The sequence below is a fragment of the Musca vetustissima genome, unplaced genomic scaffold (genome assembly GCF_032173495.1).
Source record: "Musca vetustissima isolate MV318-11 ecotype Yass unplaced genomic scaffold, APGP_CSIRO_Mvet_v1 utg20399, whole genome shotgun sequence".
Taxonomy (NCBI): domain Eukaryota; kingdom Metazoa; phylum Arthropoda; class Insecta; order Diptera; family Muscidae; genus Musca; species Musca vetustissima.
Genome location: NW_026881917.1, coordinates 140,100 through 154,478, shown reverse-complemented (window position 1 = coordinate 154,478; position 14,379 = coordinate 140,100). Strand labels below are relative to the sequence as shown.

The 14,379-nt window shown below is 39.6% G+C and overlaps 1 protein-coding gene across 1 annotated transcript in view; it reads right to left on the bottom strand.

Moving 5' to 3' along the window:
- Positions 1–14,089, bottom strand: part of LOC133327995 (uncharacterized) — a 30,708-nt gene extending 16,619 nt beyond the window's left edge. The window contains exons 1-2 of the mRNA XM_061536545.1: positions 13,947–14,089; positions 11,587–11,771 (exon numbers count right to left, since the gene is read on the bottom strand). Of these exons, the coding sequence (XP_061392529.1) occupies positions 11,587–11,771; positions 13,947–14,061 (300 nt within the window). The 5' untranslated portion in view covers positions 14,062–14,089. The remainder of the gene's footprint in view (positions 1–11,586; positions 11,772–13,946) is intronic.
- Between the last annotated feature and the right edge of the window lie 290 nt (positions 14,090–14,379).

The window sequence follows — 14,379 nt, the reverse complement described above, 5'->3', positions numbered from 1 at the left end:
ACAGGAAATGCGATGGAAAGGGACTGGCGTAAGTAAATCAGATGATTACGCCTTGTATTATAGCTCTCATGAAACGAGGCATGAATTTGGCTGGGGATTTATGGTTAACAGGCACTATGACAGAGAATTGCCCACTCCCTACAAACTGCAGCAAAAGTAACACTTGGGTACCAAAGACCACCATCAAGAAATCCGTGGTACGATCTGGAGTGTCGTAATGCTACTGATATGAAAAACGCGTATAGCGTATGGGGCAACCCTGCGGACAGTAGCAACGCGTAATGCGATGGAGAACTATCGGGAGAAAAAGAGAGAGGAGAAACGTATTTTCAGAAAGAGCAAGAAAGACGTGAGCGTGAGGTAATCAAGATGTACAGGAGTTAGAATGAAGTCCGAAAATTTTACCAACGGGTAAAACACCAAACCGAAGGCTTTGGTGCAGGCACATCCTCGTGTAGAGATAAAGAAGGAAACCTGGTGACAGATGCAGACAGCGTGTTGAGGATCTGGAAGGAGCATTTTGAAAAGCTTCTGGTACAAATTGTAGCATTGAAGTGGATACTCCAGAACCAATATTTGATGACGGTATAGAGTGTATACCACCTAGCCAAGATAAAGTCAGAATAGCAATCAATCGGCTGAAGAATAATAAATCAGCAGGTGCCGATGGGTAGGGAGGACGCACCAGCTGATTAGTACAATTTGGCTAGAAGAATGCATGCCCAATGATTGGAACCTCAGCATCCTGGGTCCCGTGCACAAAAAAGGAGATAAAACGATATGTGCCAACTATAGAGGAATAAGTCTCCTTCCCATCGCATATAAAGTGCTATCCAGTGTACTGGGTGAACGACTGAAGCCAATGGTCAATGACATTATTGGACCATACCAATGTGGCTTCAGACCTGACAAATCCACCATGGACCAGATATTCACTATGCGCCAAATCCTGGAAAAAAACCCACGAAAAACACATAGACACATTCTACCTAATCGAGGACTATAAAGCCGCATTCGACAGTCCTATCCGTTCAGAAGTGTATAAAGCCATGTCTGCGTTTGTCATTCCTGCAAAATTAATTCGGCTATGCAGGATAACTTTAACAGGCACAAGATCAGCAGTTAAAGTCGGAAAGGGCCTCTCGGAACACTTTAATACCGAACGAGGATTCAGACAAGGTGGAAAAGGTCATACGAGAGGCAAAAGTGAACAGAAATTTCACTCTGTACACCAAACAACACTCTGTACACCGATGACATCGACATAATGGGTCAAACTTTGAGTCACCTTTGAACAAATTCAGAAGGAGTCTGGCAAAGTGGGTCTAGCAGTAAACGGCGAGAAGACCATGCTGATGGTATCAACGCGCAAGACGTCCAGTAGACTCGGACCAACTGTGGAACTTGAGAACTACAGCTTCGAGGTAGTCAAAGATTTTATATACCTTGGTACCGCCATAAACAAAACGAATGACATCAGTTTTGAAATTCGGAGAAGGATAGTGATGGCCAACAGATGGACTGAGCAAACAACTCAAAAGCAAGGCCACCTCCCGCCAGACCAAACTAACACTCTACAAGACGCTGATACTACCCGTGCTGTTATATGGATCTGAAGCATGGGTACTTACGCAAGCAGATGAGGCAGCTCTTGAAGTGTTTGAGAGAAAAATTCTCCGAAAGATCTATCTACTAGAAATGGCAGAACTTAAGAAGAAAGCTGATGGAGGTAACTCAAGATCTCATCAAAAAGACGACAGGAAAAGCTAAGGAATTATGGGGGTGGATAACGACAATTTGAGACCTGATGTCAAATACCTCACCTCCCATTCAGCCAGTTCCTTCAGCATTACCATAGATATTCCGACCGTGCCCTAACCTTTGGATAACTGAGCAATTAATATTACATCTGCAGCTTCTTCATTCGTACGAGAAAGCACACTCATTTTCGCCCTGTCACTTTTTTTGGTGCTCTACAAACTGGCTTTCAAAATAACTCGCTAGCCTCTTCGGGTGACCGACCCGTCATTGAATAACTGAAATTATTTTCATAGAATCCTTTCATAAATTCAAAATATTTCTATGGATTGGTTTAATAAAAATTTTGTCATCCACACATGCCTATTATTACCAGTTGTATATGTTCGTGTTTAATTAATCCTCCGCACAAGTTATGCCCACAACAATAACATCAAACAAAAACAACAACAAAATATCAAACAATAAACTAATCTCCCCCGCCAACCCAAAAATTAAAAGAAGAAATAATGAATAAATTTGAGCTATGAATAGAATTAGCTGCTGTCATCTTTTAAATACTGGCGTCTCCTCTGCATCTATGCTATGCCCGTCCGCCACCACAGCATCCGCAATTTTAATGGCTATGGGGGGATGGATGGGTGGATGGAAAGGCGTCAAAATAAATTGTTTTGTTTGTTCAACAAAATGATAGAAAGAAAGAAAGATAAAAAAGTATGTGAGATATTTCAAAAGATTTCTTATTTGCCATCGGTGTGTATATTAAGGATGGAGTGGAAAGGAAGGCGGCGCGGGTGGCGAATGGCGACAATATGTTTAATAAAGAAATATTCAATGTATGTTGTTACATACATATCGCGAACAAGAGAATAGTTAAAAACAGTTTTACACAGTGTAACAAAAAAGATATTTTGGTCCTTTGATCATCAATTGATATATGTGTATAAGTCCGGGTCTCGCACATTAAAGTTCCGTCTCCCCGTTATGCCAAATAATTTTTGTGGGTTTTTTAAGACCATAATCTCATTTCTAGATGCGTTTCAATAAAATTCAAGATATTTTGGTCCTTCGATCATCATTCGATATATGCGTATAAGTCCGGGTGTCCCAAAAAAAAAAAAAAAAAAAACAGTCTCTGTGCGGATCTGTGCAACAGAGGTCATTGTGCTAGTATTCCGCTATCCCATTATTTGACTACCTTGTTTCAGATATTCTGTCTGACTCAAAATTGCTGATAGAGTATCTGATTGTAGCCTTTACTATATTTTGTGCGGTCTATAGGGTCCGATATCGATCCACTCGTTCAGTGCCCTGATTCTTATAGCTGCGACGCCCGCTTCATTTTTTATTTAGATATCAATTAGATGTATATATAATATAGTCTTCAAAGTCCTAATTGGCGTTGTTCGCATTCCCCCACATTAGGCAGCATGTTCTCGGGACTTTCTGTAGTGATTTTGCATTACATTTTTGTCCAATGCGTTTCAGTCGCGTTTGTTAGAATTGGCCTAATTACGCTCATGTATATCCAGTATACCATCTTTAATCGAACCCCCATTTATGTTATGTTATGTCTAGGATGACTCCCAGATAATTAACTTTGTTTGATATGGAATTAACCGTGCACGCATTTCGCGGAGATTATCTGCAACATTCAGATCCCCTCTTTAACATTGGTCCTTCGAGCTGAATTAGTGATCGATTGTGAAACAAAAATCTCCACATAGATGCTGAATAATTTGCCTTGAGGAAACTGAAAAGGTTGAAGAAATTCACACGGCTTGGTGGAAAATTCAGAAAGAAGAAAATTGAGAAATTGATTGCTGAGTCGGGAGACGGATGCCGATGGGAAGAAAGTGGGTACCGAAGCTACAGAACGAAGGGGTGAGGATATGGGGTGTTATTCCCGATAAAACAAAACGTGCAAAGATTTGGCACCGACCGAAGACGTAAAAGCTCTAATAGGAAATATCGATCTGTTTGTAGAGTTTAGTATGAATACGACTGGGTATATAAGGGATATAGAGCGGTCAATGAAGGTTGTGGTAAGTGCCGTGTCAGTGACTGATTGTGAAAAAATCTCCACATAGATGCTGAAGAATTTGGCTTTAAATGTTGAGGTAATTCTAACAGCTTGGTGGATGCTGAGTCAGCCGCAAGGAAGAAGAGGTGAGGCTGCCGCAAGAAAGAAGGTGGCCAATGGTCAATGACATTATTGGACCATATAAATGCGGCTTCAGACCTGGCAAATCCACTATAGACCAGATTTTCACTCTGCGCTTGATCCTAGAAAAGACCCATGGAAAACACATTGACACATTCCACCTATTCCTCGACTATAAAGACGTATTCGACAACCCTGTTCGTTCAGAGGTGTTTAAAGTCATGCCAGCGTTCGACATTCCCTCAAAACTAATACGGCTATTATGCAGGATAACTTTAACTGGCACATGGTCAGCAGGAAAAAGGACCTCTCGGAGTACTTCAATACCGAACGAGGATTCAGACAAGGTGACAGTATGTCGTGTGACCTTTTGAAAAAGGTCATACGAGAGGAAAATTTGAAGAGAAATGGAACTCTGTACACTAAACAACACATGTTACTCGCATACGCCGATGACATCGACATAATGGGTCGAACATTGCGTGCAGTAACAGCCACCTTTGAAAAAAGTGAGAAGGAATCTGCCAAAGTGGGTCTGGCAATTAATGGCGAGAAGACCAAGCTGATGGTATCAATACACAAGACGTCCAGTCGATTCGGACGAACTGTGGAACTTGAAAACTACAGCTTCTAGGTAGTCAACGTTTTTATATACCTCGGTACCGCCATAAATATAACTAATGACATCAGTTTTGAAATTCGGAGAAGGATAGTGTTCGCCACCAGATGTCTGAGTAAGAAATTTAGGAACAATTTTACCTCTCGTCAGACCAAACTCACAATCTAGATCTGAAGCATTGGTACTTGCGCTAGCAGAGGAGACATTTGGTGATGGTGAATATCGACGTCGAATGAACCATGAACAATCCATTCTCAGATATCGGCATTGTCAGACGCATCGAGCTGCAGCGACTTGGCTAGGTCATGTTATGAGAATGGATGACAATGCCCCAGCTCGAAAGGCATATAAAATCGAGCCAACTGATGGCTCACGCAGTAGGGGAAGGCCACGAATTAGATCAAAATCAAGGGGAAGAGAACATTTCGGAACATGGTCTTTTAAATTGGAAGAGCTGAGTACAAGACCGACACGTCTGGAAATCTTTTTTTAAGCTCGCTTATAAAACAAATGTTTTGTCACAAGCCACCTAAGTAAGTAACCATAGAATCATCAATTTAGGATCCTCGGATCTAAACTTCCCATATTACGGTTACATAATCAATGTGTTCGGTGGGTAGTGAGCTTTCATAAGAAGTCGTCTCCCGAACTTTATCCAATTAGTCTTCGACTTGATCATGAAGTTCTATTTAGAGAAATACTAAAAGTGGATTAAAATACTATATCTAATATTTGATCCTTGACATTTAAAATACATTTAACTTGATATAAATTTTGATCATTGGCTCTCGAGATATTCGTCCGTTTATAATTCTTCTATATTGTGAGGGTCATAAAACTTTGATTGTTGTTTTATGTCTTATTATCGGGATGGTGTATGACTAAGCCCAACGATTGCAGGCGACATAAACATAAGAGGACTCCCGAATAAATGTCTTACTAATTAAATGACAATTTTGAAGTAGATTATCTTCTGAAGCAGTTCTTTTTATCATTGTGAATCATCCATATCTGGAGTGCGTCATAAAACCTTGACAGGTTTTAAACATTATCACAGAGGTATCAGTGACATCATATAGGTTTATTGCTGCTACACCTTATGAGATCATTGAAAAAATATAGCTACGTTTCAGAACATAGAATTATCTAATAATTTGATGGACTTTGTCATTTTTTACTAGAAGAAAGCTCCGCAAAAAGTAAGTCATTGAGATCGATTTAAGATAACTTAAAGGAAAGTGACTAATTCTCTTTATCTTGACACATTCTTCTCTCAAAGTAATGTTGACATATTTATCTTTTACTAGTTTTACAATAAAAAAAAGTACGGGAACACAGCATGTACATTGATGAGTTGAAAAACTGTCTCTGTACACATTCTATCAATTGATTTTAAAAACACCCTAATACACATTGTCTCAGGTGGGTTCATGAGTTTAAATGACAAGGTGCACAATGCATCGCCTGCCTGCCAGAGCCAGAAAGGCAGTCAGACGACAGCCAGCCAGCTAGCTAGCCTGCTGTTGAAAGATGCTATTTTCTAAATGGCACTGTTTATTGATTCAACTAATTGTTTTGATAGTTTGGGAGAAAGGGGAAGAGATGGATGGGTGCTTCTACCACCAGTGGTGGTGGCTTCATTATATTATTTCTATTTCATCCAATTTGTCTATCGTTGACATCGTATGTTGGCTTGACATTATTGTGTTGCTATGAATATTTTCTTGTTTCATTTTTTTATTATTGTTGTTAGTTTTATTTCGTTTTGTACATAATCAGCTATTTGTATTGTATAGCTATTCTAGACGGGATGCTTAAGACATTTAAGGACATAATATATTGTAATGAGTCCTTGTTGAGAAAGCGGATATTATTTGCTGAATAGACTTTGTGATAAGAAAAGTTTCTTATCGCAAGGAAGATTTTATTGTTTCAATTTTGCAACGAATTTTTGTTTAGAACACATGGAAGAACAAGAGGAGGACAATTAAAGTCTTTCATTGAGTAACAATTCTAATAGAATAGAAACCACTTTTACAGGACTGGCAGAAACAGTCTCTTATATTCGAAACTAATCTTTATTTATCATGGAAACTTGGTGTAGATAAACCTCATCGATTGTAAGAATGTAACTGCTAAAAACGCTCCTTACCCTCAGCACCTCAAGTATCGACATTGCAAAAATCCTCGATCCATACTTGTACAAGAATGTAGTAACTGGATAAAGCTAAAAGAACTCTATAGTTTTTAATTATCCTCACTGAATGAAATTTAGAACTTGTAGAGTAAACAAATAGAAGCTAAATTTAATTCTAAATTCATTAATTTCCTGGATATATGTGAGCTTCTCCATACAACTTGCAGTCGGCCGAATGCTGCTCTCGATTTTGTTAGCTTTTCAATTACGTCTATTTCTGAAGCATGTAATAAAGCGGGGAAATCGTTGTCTGACCCTGCCATTATAAATGGTCATAAATTTATCTCGTACCACGGACTCATTAATTTTAGGATCCTCGGATTTTACCTCCCATATTGACGTTACATTTTCAGTTATCAATGTGTTCGGTGGGAAGTGAGTTTTCATTAGAAGCCTTATTGTTTCTTTAGTAGTTTCTATCCTACTAACCTCATCATCTACCATTGTTTCAGTTTGAGAGCACGAGTTTTCTAAAGAAACCTTTTGATTTTTGAGATGTATACCTTCCTATCTTCCTATTTATAAAAGAATTTCCAAAAGTTGCATTTGGAGGTTCTAGTAATTTTGTTGTATTCTTCCTGCTTAACATGGAAGTTGTCCCAGTATAAAATAATTTTTTTACGTCGTGCTCTGTTGTAAAGTCTTCGGGTTTTGTTTTCCTTTGTTCCGAATCTCCCCTGTCATCCATGTTTACTTCATTGTTTCCGCCAAGTTTGTTGAAATTCCTATCTATGTCATCAGTATTTAAGCATTCATAGCTAAACTGTCCTAACCCCACTCTTTAACCAGTCCCCGAACTTTATCCAATTAGTCTTCGAACTGTTCTTCCCGCTTACCATGGAATTTGTCCCAGTATAAAATAATTTTTTGCGACGTGCTCTGTTGTAAAGCCTTCGTTATTTTTCCTTTGTTCCCCTGTCATCCTAACCCCCATCTTTGATCAGTCTACCGAACTTTATACAATTAGTTTCGGACTTGTTTCGAAAGAATATGGGGTTCGGCGGTGGTCGTAAGATTTGAAACCTAATATAATTTTATTTGCGGCTACTCTGTTGTAGTCTTTGAATTTTTTCTTTGTTCTGAATCTTCCCTGCCTTGCAGATTTTTTTCTAAGACAGATTTCTTTTCTCGGAGAGGACAACTATATTGGAAGAACCTTACCATACACCTTGCAGTCGGCCGAATGCTGCTCTCGCTTTTGTTAGCCTTTTAATTACGACTATTTCTGAAGCTATCGACGTATTCAATTGCTTAGCCTTATAACATGATGTTTGCCTTTTTGCTCGATGCCTCCCATATGGAAATTCATCTGATGGTATCGAAAGCTTTCTTGAAATCGATGAACAGTAGGTACATGCGGTATTCTATAGATTGTTCTATTATGACTCGTAGGGTGTTGGCATGGTCCGCGCAGTTTCTATTTGGCTTGTTCATCTCTTAGAATATTTTCTACTTGACTTTGAATTCTTTTCTGTATTATGGTTGCCAGAATTTTGTATATGGTGTTCAGCCTGATTTTTCCTCTCCAGTTGTTACAATCTTTCAAGTCGCCATTTTTTGGGTAACTTCACAACAATGCCTTTCTTCCAAGTTGAAGGCAGTCTTTCTTCCTCCCAAGCTGAAATGATGTGAGGTTGAAGTAACTCAGCTGCGGTTCTGCTGTCGGCTTTTTAGCATTTCCGCCGGTAAACCATCTTATCCTGCTGCTTTGTTACTTTTTAATTCGGTTACTGGTTCATTCGACGGCGATATTCGTCCATAGATCTTTCGGAGAATCTTTCTCTCAAACACTCCAAGAGCTGTCTCCTCTGTTGCGCAAGTAACCACGCTTTAGATATTGATATAAGTAACAAAACTACAATGTATGTGTCCTGCGAAGCTTTATGTTTGTTGTCTGCAGAGGTAGCACTGATTGGTATTATACGCATACCAAATCAGTGCTACTTCTTCAGAACAATTCAATAAGCAAAAAAACAATGAGCTCAAAATTTTAATGAAGTGGTCCAATTTCATAAATATGAAATGATCCCTATCCAATCCCGATCCAAAGGTAATAATTTATCGAAGGGAAGTCACGTGATTAACTCCTGTAAAGAGGCTCTGGATCTGTTGTTAACCACCTAATTTCATAAATTCCGAACCGAAGAGAATGATAGGCTAATAAAAGTCTGGGTGCTCTGGTAAATTTTGGAGTTAACATCACGAAGACAGAATTGATAGTCTTCTCTAGGAAGCGTAAGATACCAAACTGCTCTCTACCCATCCTGAATGGAGTAGCTTTCCCCGAAAATTCCTTGGTCAAAAATATACGAAGGAAAGGAATTTAAAGAATCGCATTAAGAGGGGACTAATCGCAATTTTCTCATGCAATAGGAAATCGCACACTTCCACTTATCTAACCCAGAGGTACCCAGGCTCAAATTTGTGGGCCTGACTGGGCGAGAAAATATATGGTTTGTGTCATGAGGAGTGCTACTGATCGCATATGCCGGAAGTAATTCTTGAGTGATAATTATTTAAGAATCTACTCCAACCAGATCTGAGTTGATAGAGTTGTTCTACGAGGCTGGGGAGACATTTTTCGGAGTCACTGATTGCTGGGGGATGTTCATTAAGGACTCTGTTTAGGCAAAATCTGTCGACGGTTTGCTTCACCGCTCGAATGTGCAACTGTTTCAGACCTGTTGCTAATGATAATCTGTTGAGGTGGGATGGTTTGACGTCTTGGATGTTTGGGCGGAAGTATGTGATGCCCTTCTGCATATGCCGTGGAGAATGATCCTGCACCACGATGTGATGGTTTGGTTGACTTGACAAGCAACGCATTATGTTATTGTACTGACAGTATCCTTGTCTCCTCATGAAGACGAACCACACTCGAAATCTTGACACATCCGTTAGCAATTCTTAGAGCACTATTCTGGATTGTTTGAAGGTTACACCATTTGGTGTTGCTTAGGAATGAAGTATAAACGGGACAAACGGCATAGCTCAGTACAGAGCGACAGACATAGCTCAGTACATAATGGCGAGCGTCTCTTTATCCTTTCCCTAGGAGGTACCTGTCAGGGCTGTAAATTATACTTGACAAACGAATACCCTTGTCCAAACTCAATAGTGTGCACCGATCGGAATCGTTTCTTATAAAAGTGAACGTCAGAAGGAAACCCCTAGCTGTTTTGTAAATAATTCTTAATCTCTAGTCACTAAACCATTTGGTTAAGTTCCAAGCAACAAGATGTGCTCAGAGACTAAGAGAAACAATAAATTGGTGAACCACGCTCTCTGGACATGCTGGTGTATTTACATGATTGAAAATAGCCATTTTCTACGACAGATAAGTTAGTGACTACATATCTTTCTAAAGGGTTACTAGTACCTTAGCCAGAATTGACTGAATCTAGTACTGGCGGGAGGTTGTCCCGAGCCACGGATGTCAGGAGTCCCATGAAACAGGGGTTTCAGCCTGACGATTTTGGATTGGCCCCTATTGGCTGAAATGTGGAGGTTGTTGGTTAGCCCAAAGATTTCGCGGGAAAAGCTATGGCTCGAAGTGCAGTTGCATTATCAGGGGGATGCCTGACCCTTAGAAAGGCAGAGGTTTAGATAGTCCTCGGCCCCTCACACCAAGGGGAAAGTAAGGCCGTTATGGTGGATCTTCGAATTGGTACCGGCGTACGCATAAATCGACAATGGTGCACCATGGTTTTAGACGTCAGGGAGAGAATGATGTAAGACCCGACAAATTCATATATTCCTATCTAGACTTTGATGTCTTCAACATAATTATAACGAAAAGGAAATCCTGGACAAATGTATCGCTACCTGTCAATAAATGGTCTGTCAATAAATACATATTGCTCCAAGATGGAATAATTTCATCATTAAGCAAAATATACGTGTCCTGTTTTCATTATTTCCACATAGCTGCGGACCCACAAGTTAAAGTAATTTCTTCTCCGTACACCCATGCACATCTGCATAATATTTGTAGACATCGTCTTCGGTCCATTTTCTGACATTTCAAGGTATTTTTAAAATTAACAAATGATCTAAAATTTTTATTGAGATTGTGGGAAAAATATTAAAAACAAAAAACATAACAAATTATTCATGCATACCAAACTCAAACAAGCAAGCTACTACCAACCAAGCAGCCAGTGCGCCAGTGTCTAAAAACGTGCCATAAAATGGCATGTGACAGTAGAATAAACAAATAGAGATGTGTTAATAGTGATGCAACAATGTAGAGAGCTCGAACGATTCTCTCAAGATGTTGTTGCTCGGTTTGTTTGTTTGACTGTCTGTCTGTCGGTAACCGCAATATTATATTATTATGCAAGCACAGAGCTGCATATATAGCTAAATAAATGATTGCCATATCAGGAATGGACCGATCGAACGGAACAGAACGTATGAGTGACCTAGCCCATATTAACTGTGGTCACACATGTCGAGGCTGAGAGAGAGGGAGACGGCGCCCAATGAGGAAAAATGCACTATTTCAAATGACAGCCGACAACGGATGCATTATCATTGAAATAGCTTTTCAGTCAGTACCTTTTTTGTTCTCCCAGAAATAAAATAGAAAAAATAATAAAGCAAGAAAATAGAATCACAATCTAATTGCCATTATTAATAATTATTGCCGGGTTCCACGAAGTATGTTTTCATTAGCTATGCCATCTATGGCAATTTGCTGTTAGGTTATTTTTTCTTGATTGGCTACGCAACAATTGATTTTCTTTTAATAAAAAAGAGAGTCCTCCTTACCCTAACACCAAAAAGGGAATACTAGACAAACATGTGCATGTATATAAAATCCTGCCAGTAGCCATCGAAACTTACCTTACACGTGGCCAGTAAATTGTACAAGTCCTCCACCTCATCATTGTCCGTGGGCACATAATGTTTGCCCGTCTGTGTACTTTTGCCTTTGGTCTCCTGACGATACAATGGCAAGCCCATGGCCTTTGCCAGAATTTCAATGCCCATGTGACCAACGGTCTGATACATAAAGCTATCAAGTTCATCTGTAATGGGAAAAAAGTAAATTGAATATTAAAAAACGAAATAATAAACTTAGACAAAGGTAGAGTTATAAAAATTAAACAATAATGGATTAAAATTTACTACGACAGCTGTTGGGGTTTGAGCCTAGAATATAAATATATATAAAAATTTTCAATTATATCAAGGTGGCTCACAAATCCATATGATTGACTCAATGGATGACTTCCATAATTTTGCTATGAGCGGCATTTTATTCCAAAATGCCAGAAAAATTTTGATCCCACTATAAAGAGAAACCCTGCAGACAGTAGCAACACGTAATACGATGGAGAATTATCGTGAGAAAAGGAAAGAGGAGAATCGTATTTTCAGAAAAAAGAAGAAAGAACAAGAAAAACTTAAGGGTGGGCCCCCAGGGCCGCCCCCCTACGTACGTCCCTGGTGCAGGCATATCCACCCGTAGAGGTAAATATGGAAAGCTAATGACAGTTACAGATAGCGTGTTGAGAATCTGGAAGGAGCATTTTGAAAAGCTTCTGGTATCAAATAGTGGCGGTGAAGAAGATACCCCAGAACCAATAAGAGATGACGGTATAGATTGTATGCCAAATAGCCAAGATGAGGCCAGAGTAGCAATTAATCGGCTGAAGAAAATAAAGCAGCAGGTTGCCTGTGCGAAAAAGCCGATGAGGCACCTCTTGGACTGTTAGAGAGAAAAATTCTCCGGAAGATCTATGGGCCGATCTGCGTCGACAGTTAATATCGCCGTCAAATGAACCATGAGTTGTACCATATATTCTCGGACATCGACATAGTCAGACGTATCGAACTGCACCGACTACGTTGGCTAGGTCATGTTGTAAGAATGGATGAGGATTCCCCCACTCAAAAGGCATATCAAAGCGAGCCAAGTGATGGTTCAGGCAGTAGGGGAAGGCCACGACTCCGATGGAAAGATCAAGTAGAAGACAACATCTGGGAACATGGTCTTTCAAATTGGAAAAGCTGCGCGCAAGGCCGGCGCGCCGGGAAATCTTTTTTAAGCTCGGCTTATAGAACAAATGTTCCATCAGAAGCCAGCTAAGTAAAGTAAGTAAGAACAAAACAGGGAAATACCTCAAGGTAGACTGATTTTTCTGAAACTGTTCAACCACTTACTTTCTGATATTTTACAAACATTGCGCGGCATATATATCGTAATTTATGCGAACGATTGTAGGATCATAGCGTCGAATCTCATTTTTGACCCGAGAGGATAAATGTCTATAAAGCTGATCTAGTGACTGAGAAATATGATAGACATCCTTTTCAAGTCGTATGCGCAAGTCACTGTCTTTTCAGACTGTCCTGAAGAGCATTCAAAGTAGTAAGATAATACCATAGATTAGGTTAGGTTTGGAGATGTGCAGTCACTAATGTTACTACAGCACTCTGAGACCGTGGGGGAGAAAGGGGGGATAAAAATGATAAGAAGCTAACAAGGAAGTATGAGGAGGTAGGTAGGAAATAGTTTCGGTGGCTATAGAAATTGGACGGAAATCATATTACGTGCTAGGATGCACTACTTTAGATTTCTAATGATGCTGTAGATTAAAGCAGGTTCCACAGTTGAAAAGGAAAGTGAGCACCCACTAGTATGTGCCATCTGTAGGCCAGGACTGGACAGCGACACAGGAGATGCTCAATTGTCTCCGTCTCCACCTCGTCAACACAGAGTCTTCAGTAATCAATAACACCATGGTGCTTTTTACTGGTAAATGCCCTGATATTGCAATGGCCAATATTGACTCCTGTTATTAATTCTAATTTCAGCTCTGAGTTTGTTCCCTTGGTTGACCGAGTCGTCCAAATAGATCTTCACGAGTAGTCTTATCGCTGCTAAGACCATGATGGTGCAACTGCCTTACTTTTAATTGGGCACGAATTGATGTTTCAAAACTTAACACATGTCTATTATGTAGACTAGGAGCACAGGACATGTCGCAATTATTCGACTGGCTAGCTGAGCCTACTTACATGTCTCCGAATTCATTACAAACAAAGCCCTTATAGTTGGCAACCTTCCTGAATATGGGACAAGAGGAACCAATTGCCTTCTGTTACTACAAAAATTATAACAAAGGTATTAAGTAGTCCGATTGCAGTTCATAATATTGCCTACAAATATTTATCATATATGTACATTGATTACTCACCTCTATCCTTGGGATGTAAATTGGCCAATGCAACAATTTCATGACCCTCAGCCACACACTGCATCATATTGTAGCAGCTATCCTTGCCACCGCTTACCATGGCAACGACACGCATTTTGACCGAGTTTTTTTTTCGTCTGTGGCTTTATATATACGTATGTGGAAGAGGAAGGATGTTTTGGTGTTGTTGTTGTAATTGTGCAGGAGCGATGACACGAGCTCACACACACACGACAGATTTCGTTAAAGGGTATAAAGAGTTTTGGTTCTTAATTTAGTGATTTCTTTGATACGCATCCAAATCATTTGCGGGTTTTTATGTTTTTTTCTTTTCGATTAGGTTTATCCGATATGAAATCTCGTTTATGAAATCTGCAAGTAAATGAAAGGGTAATTTGGGATTAGAGATTAATTTGGAAATAAAATTAGATTT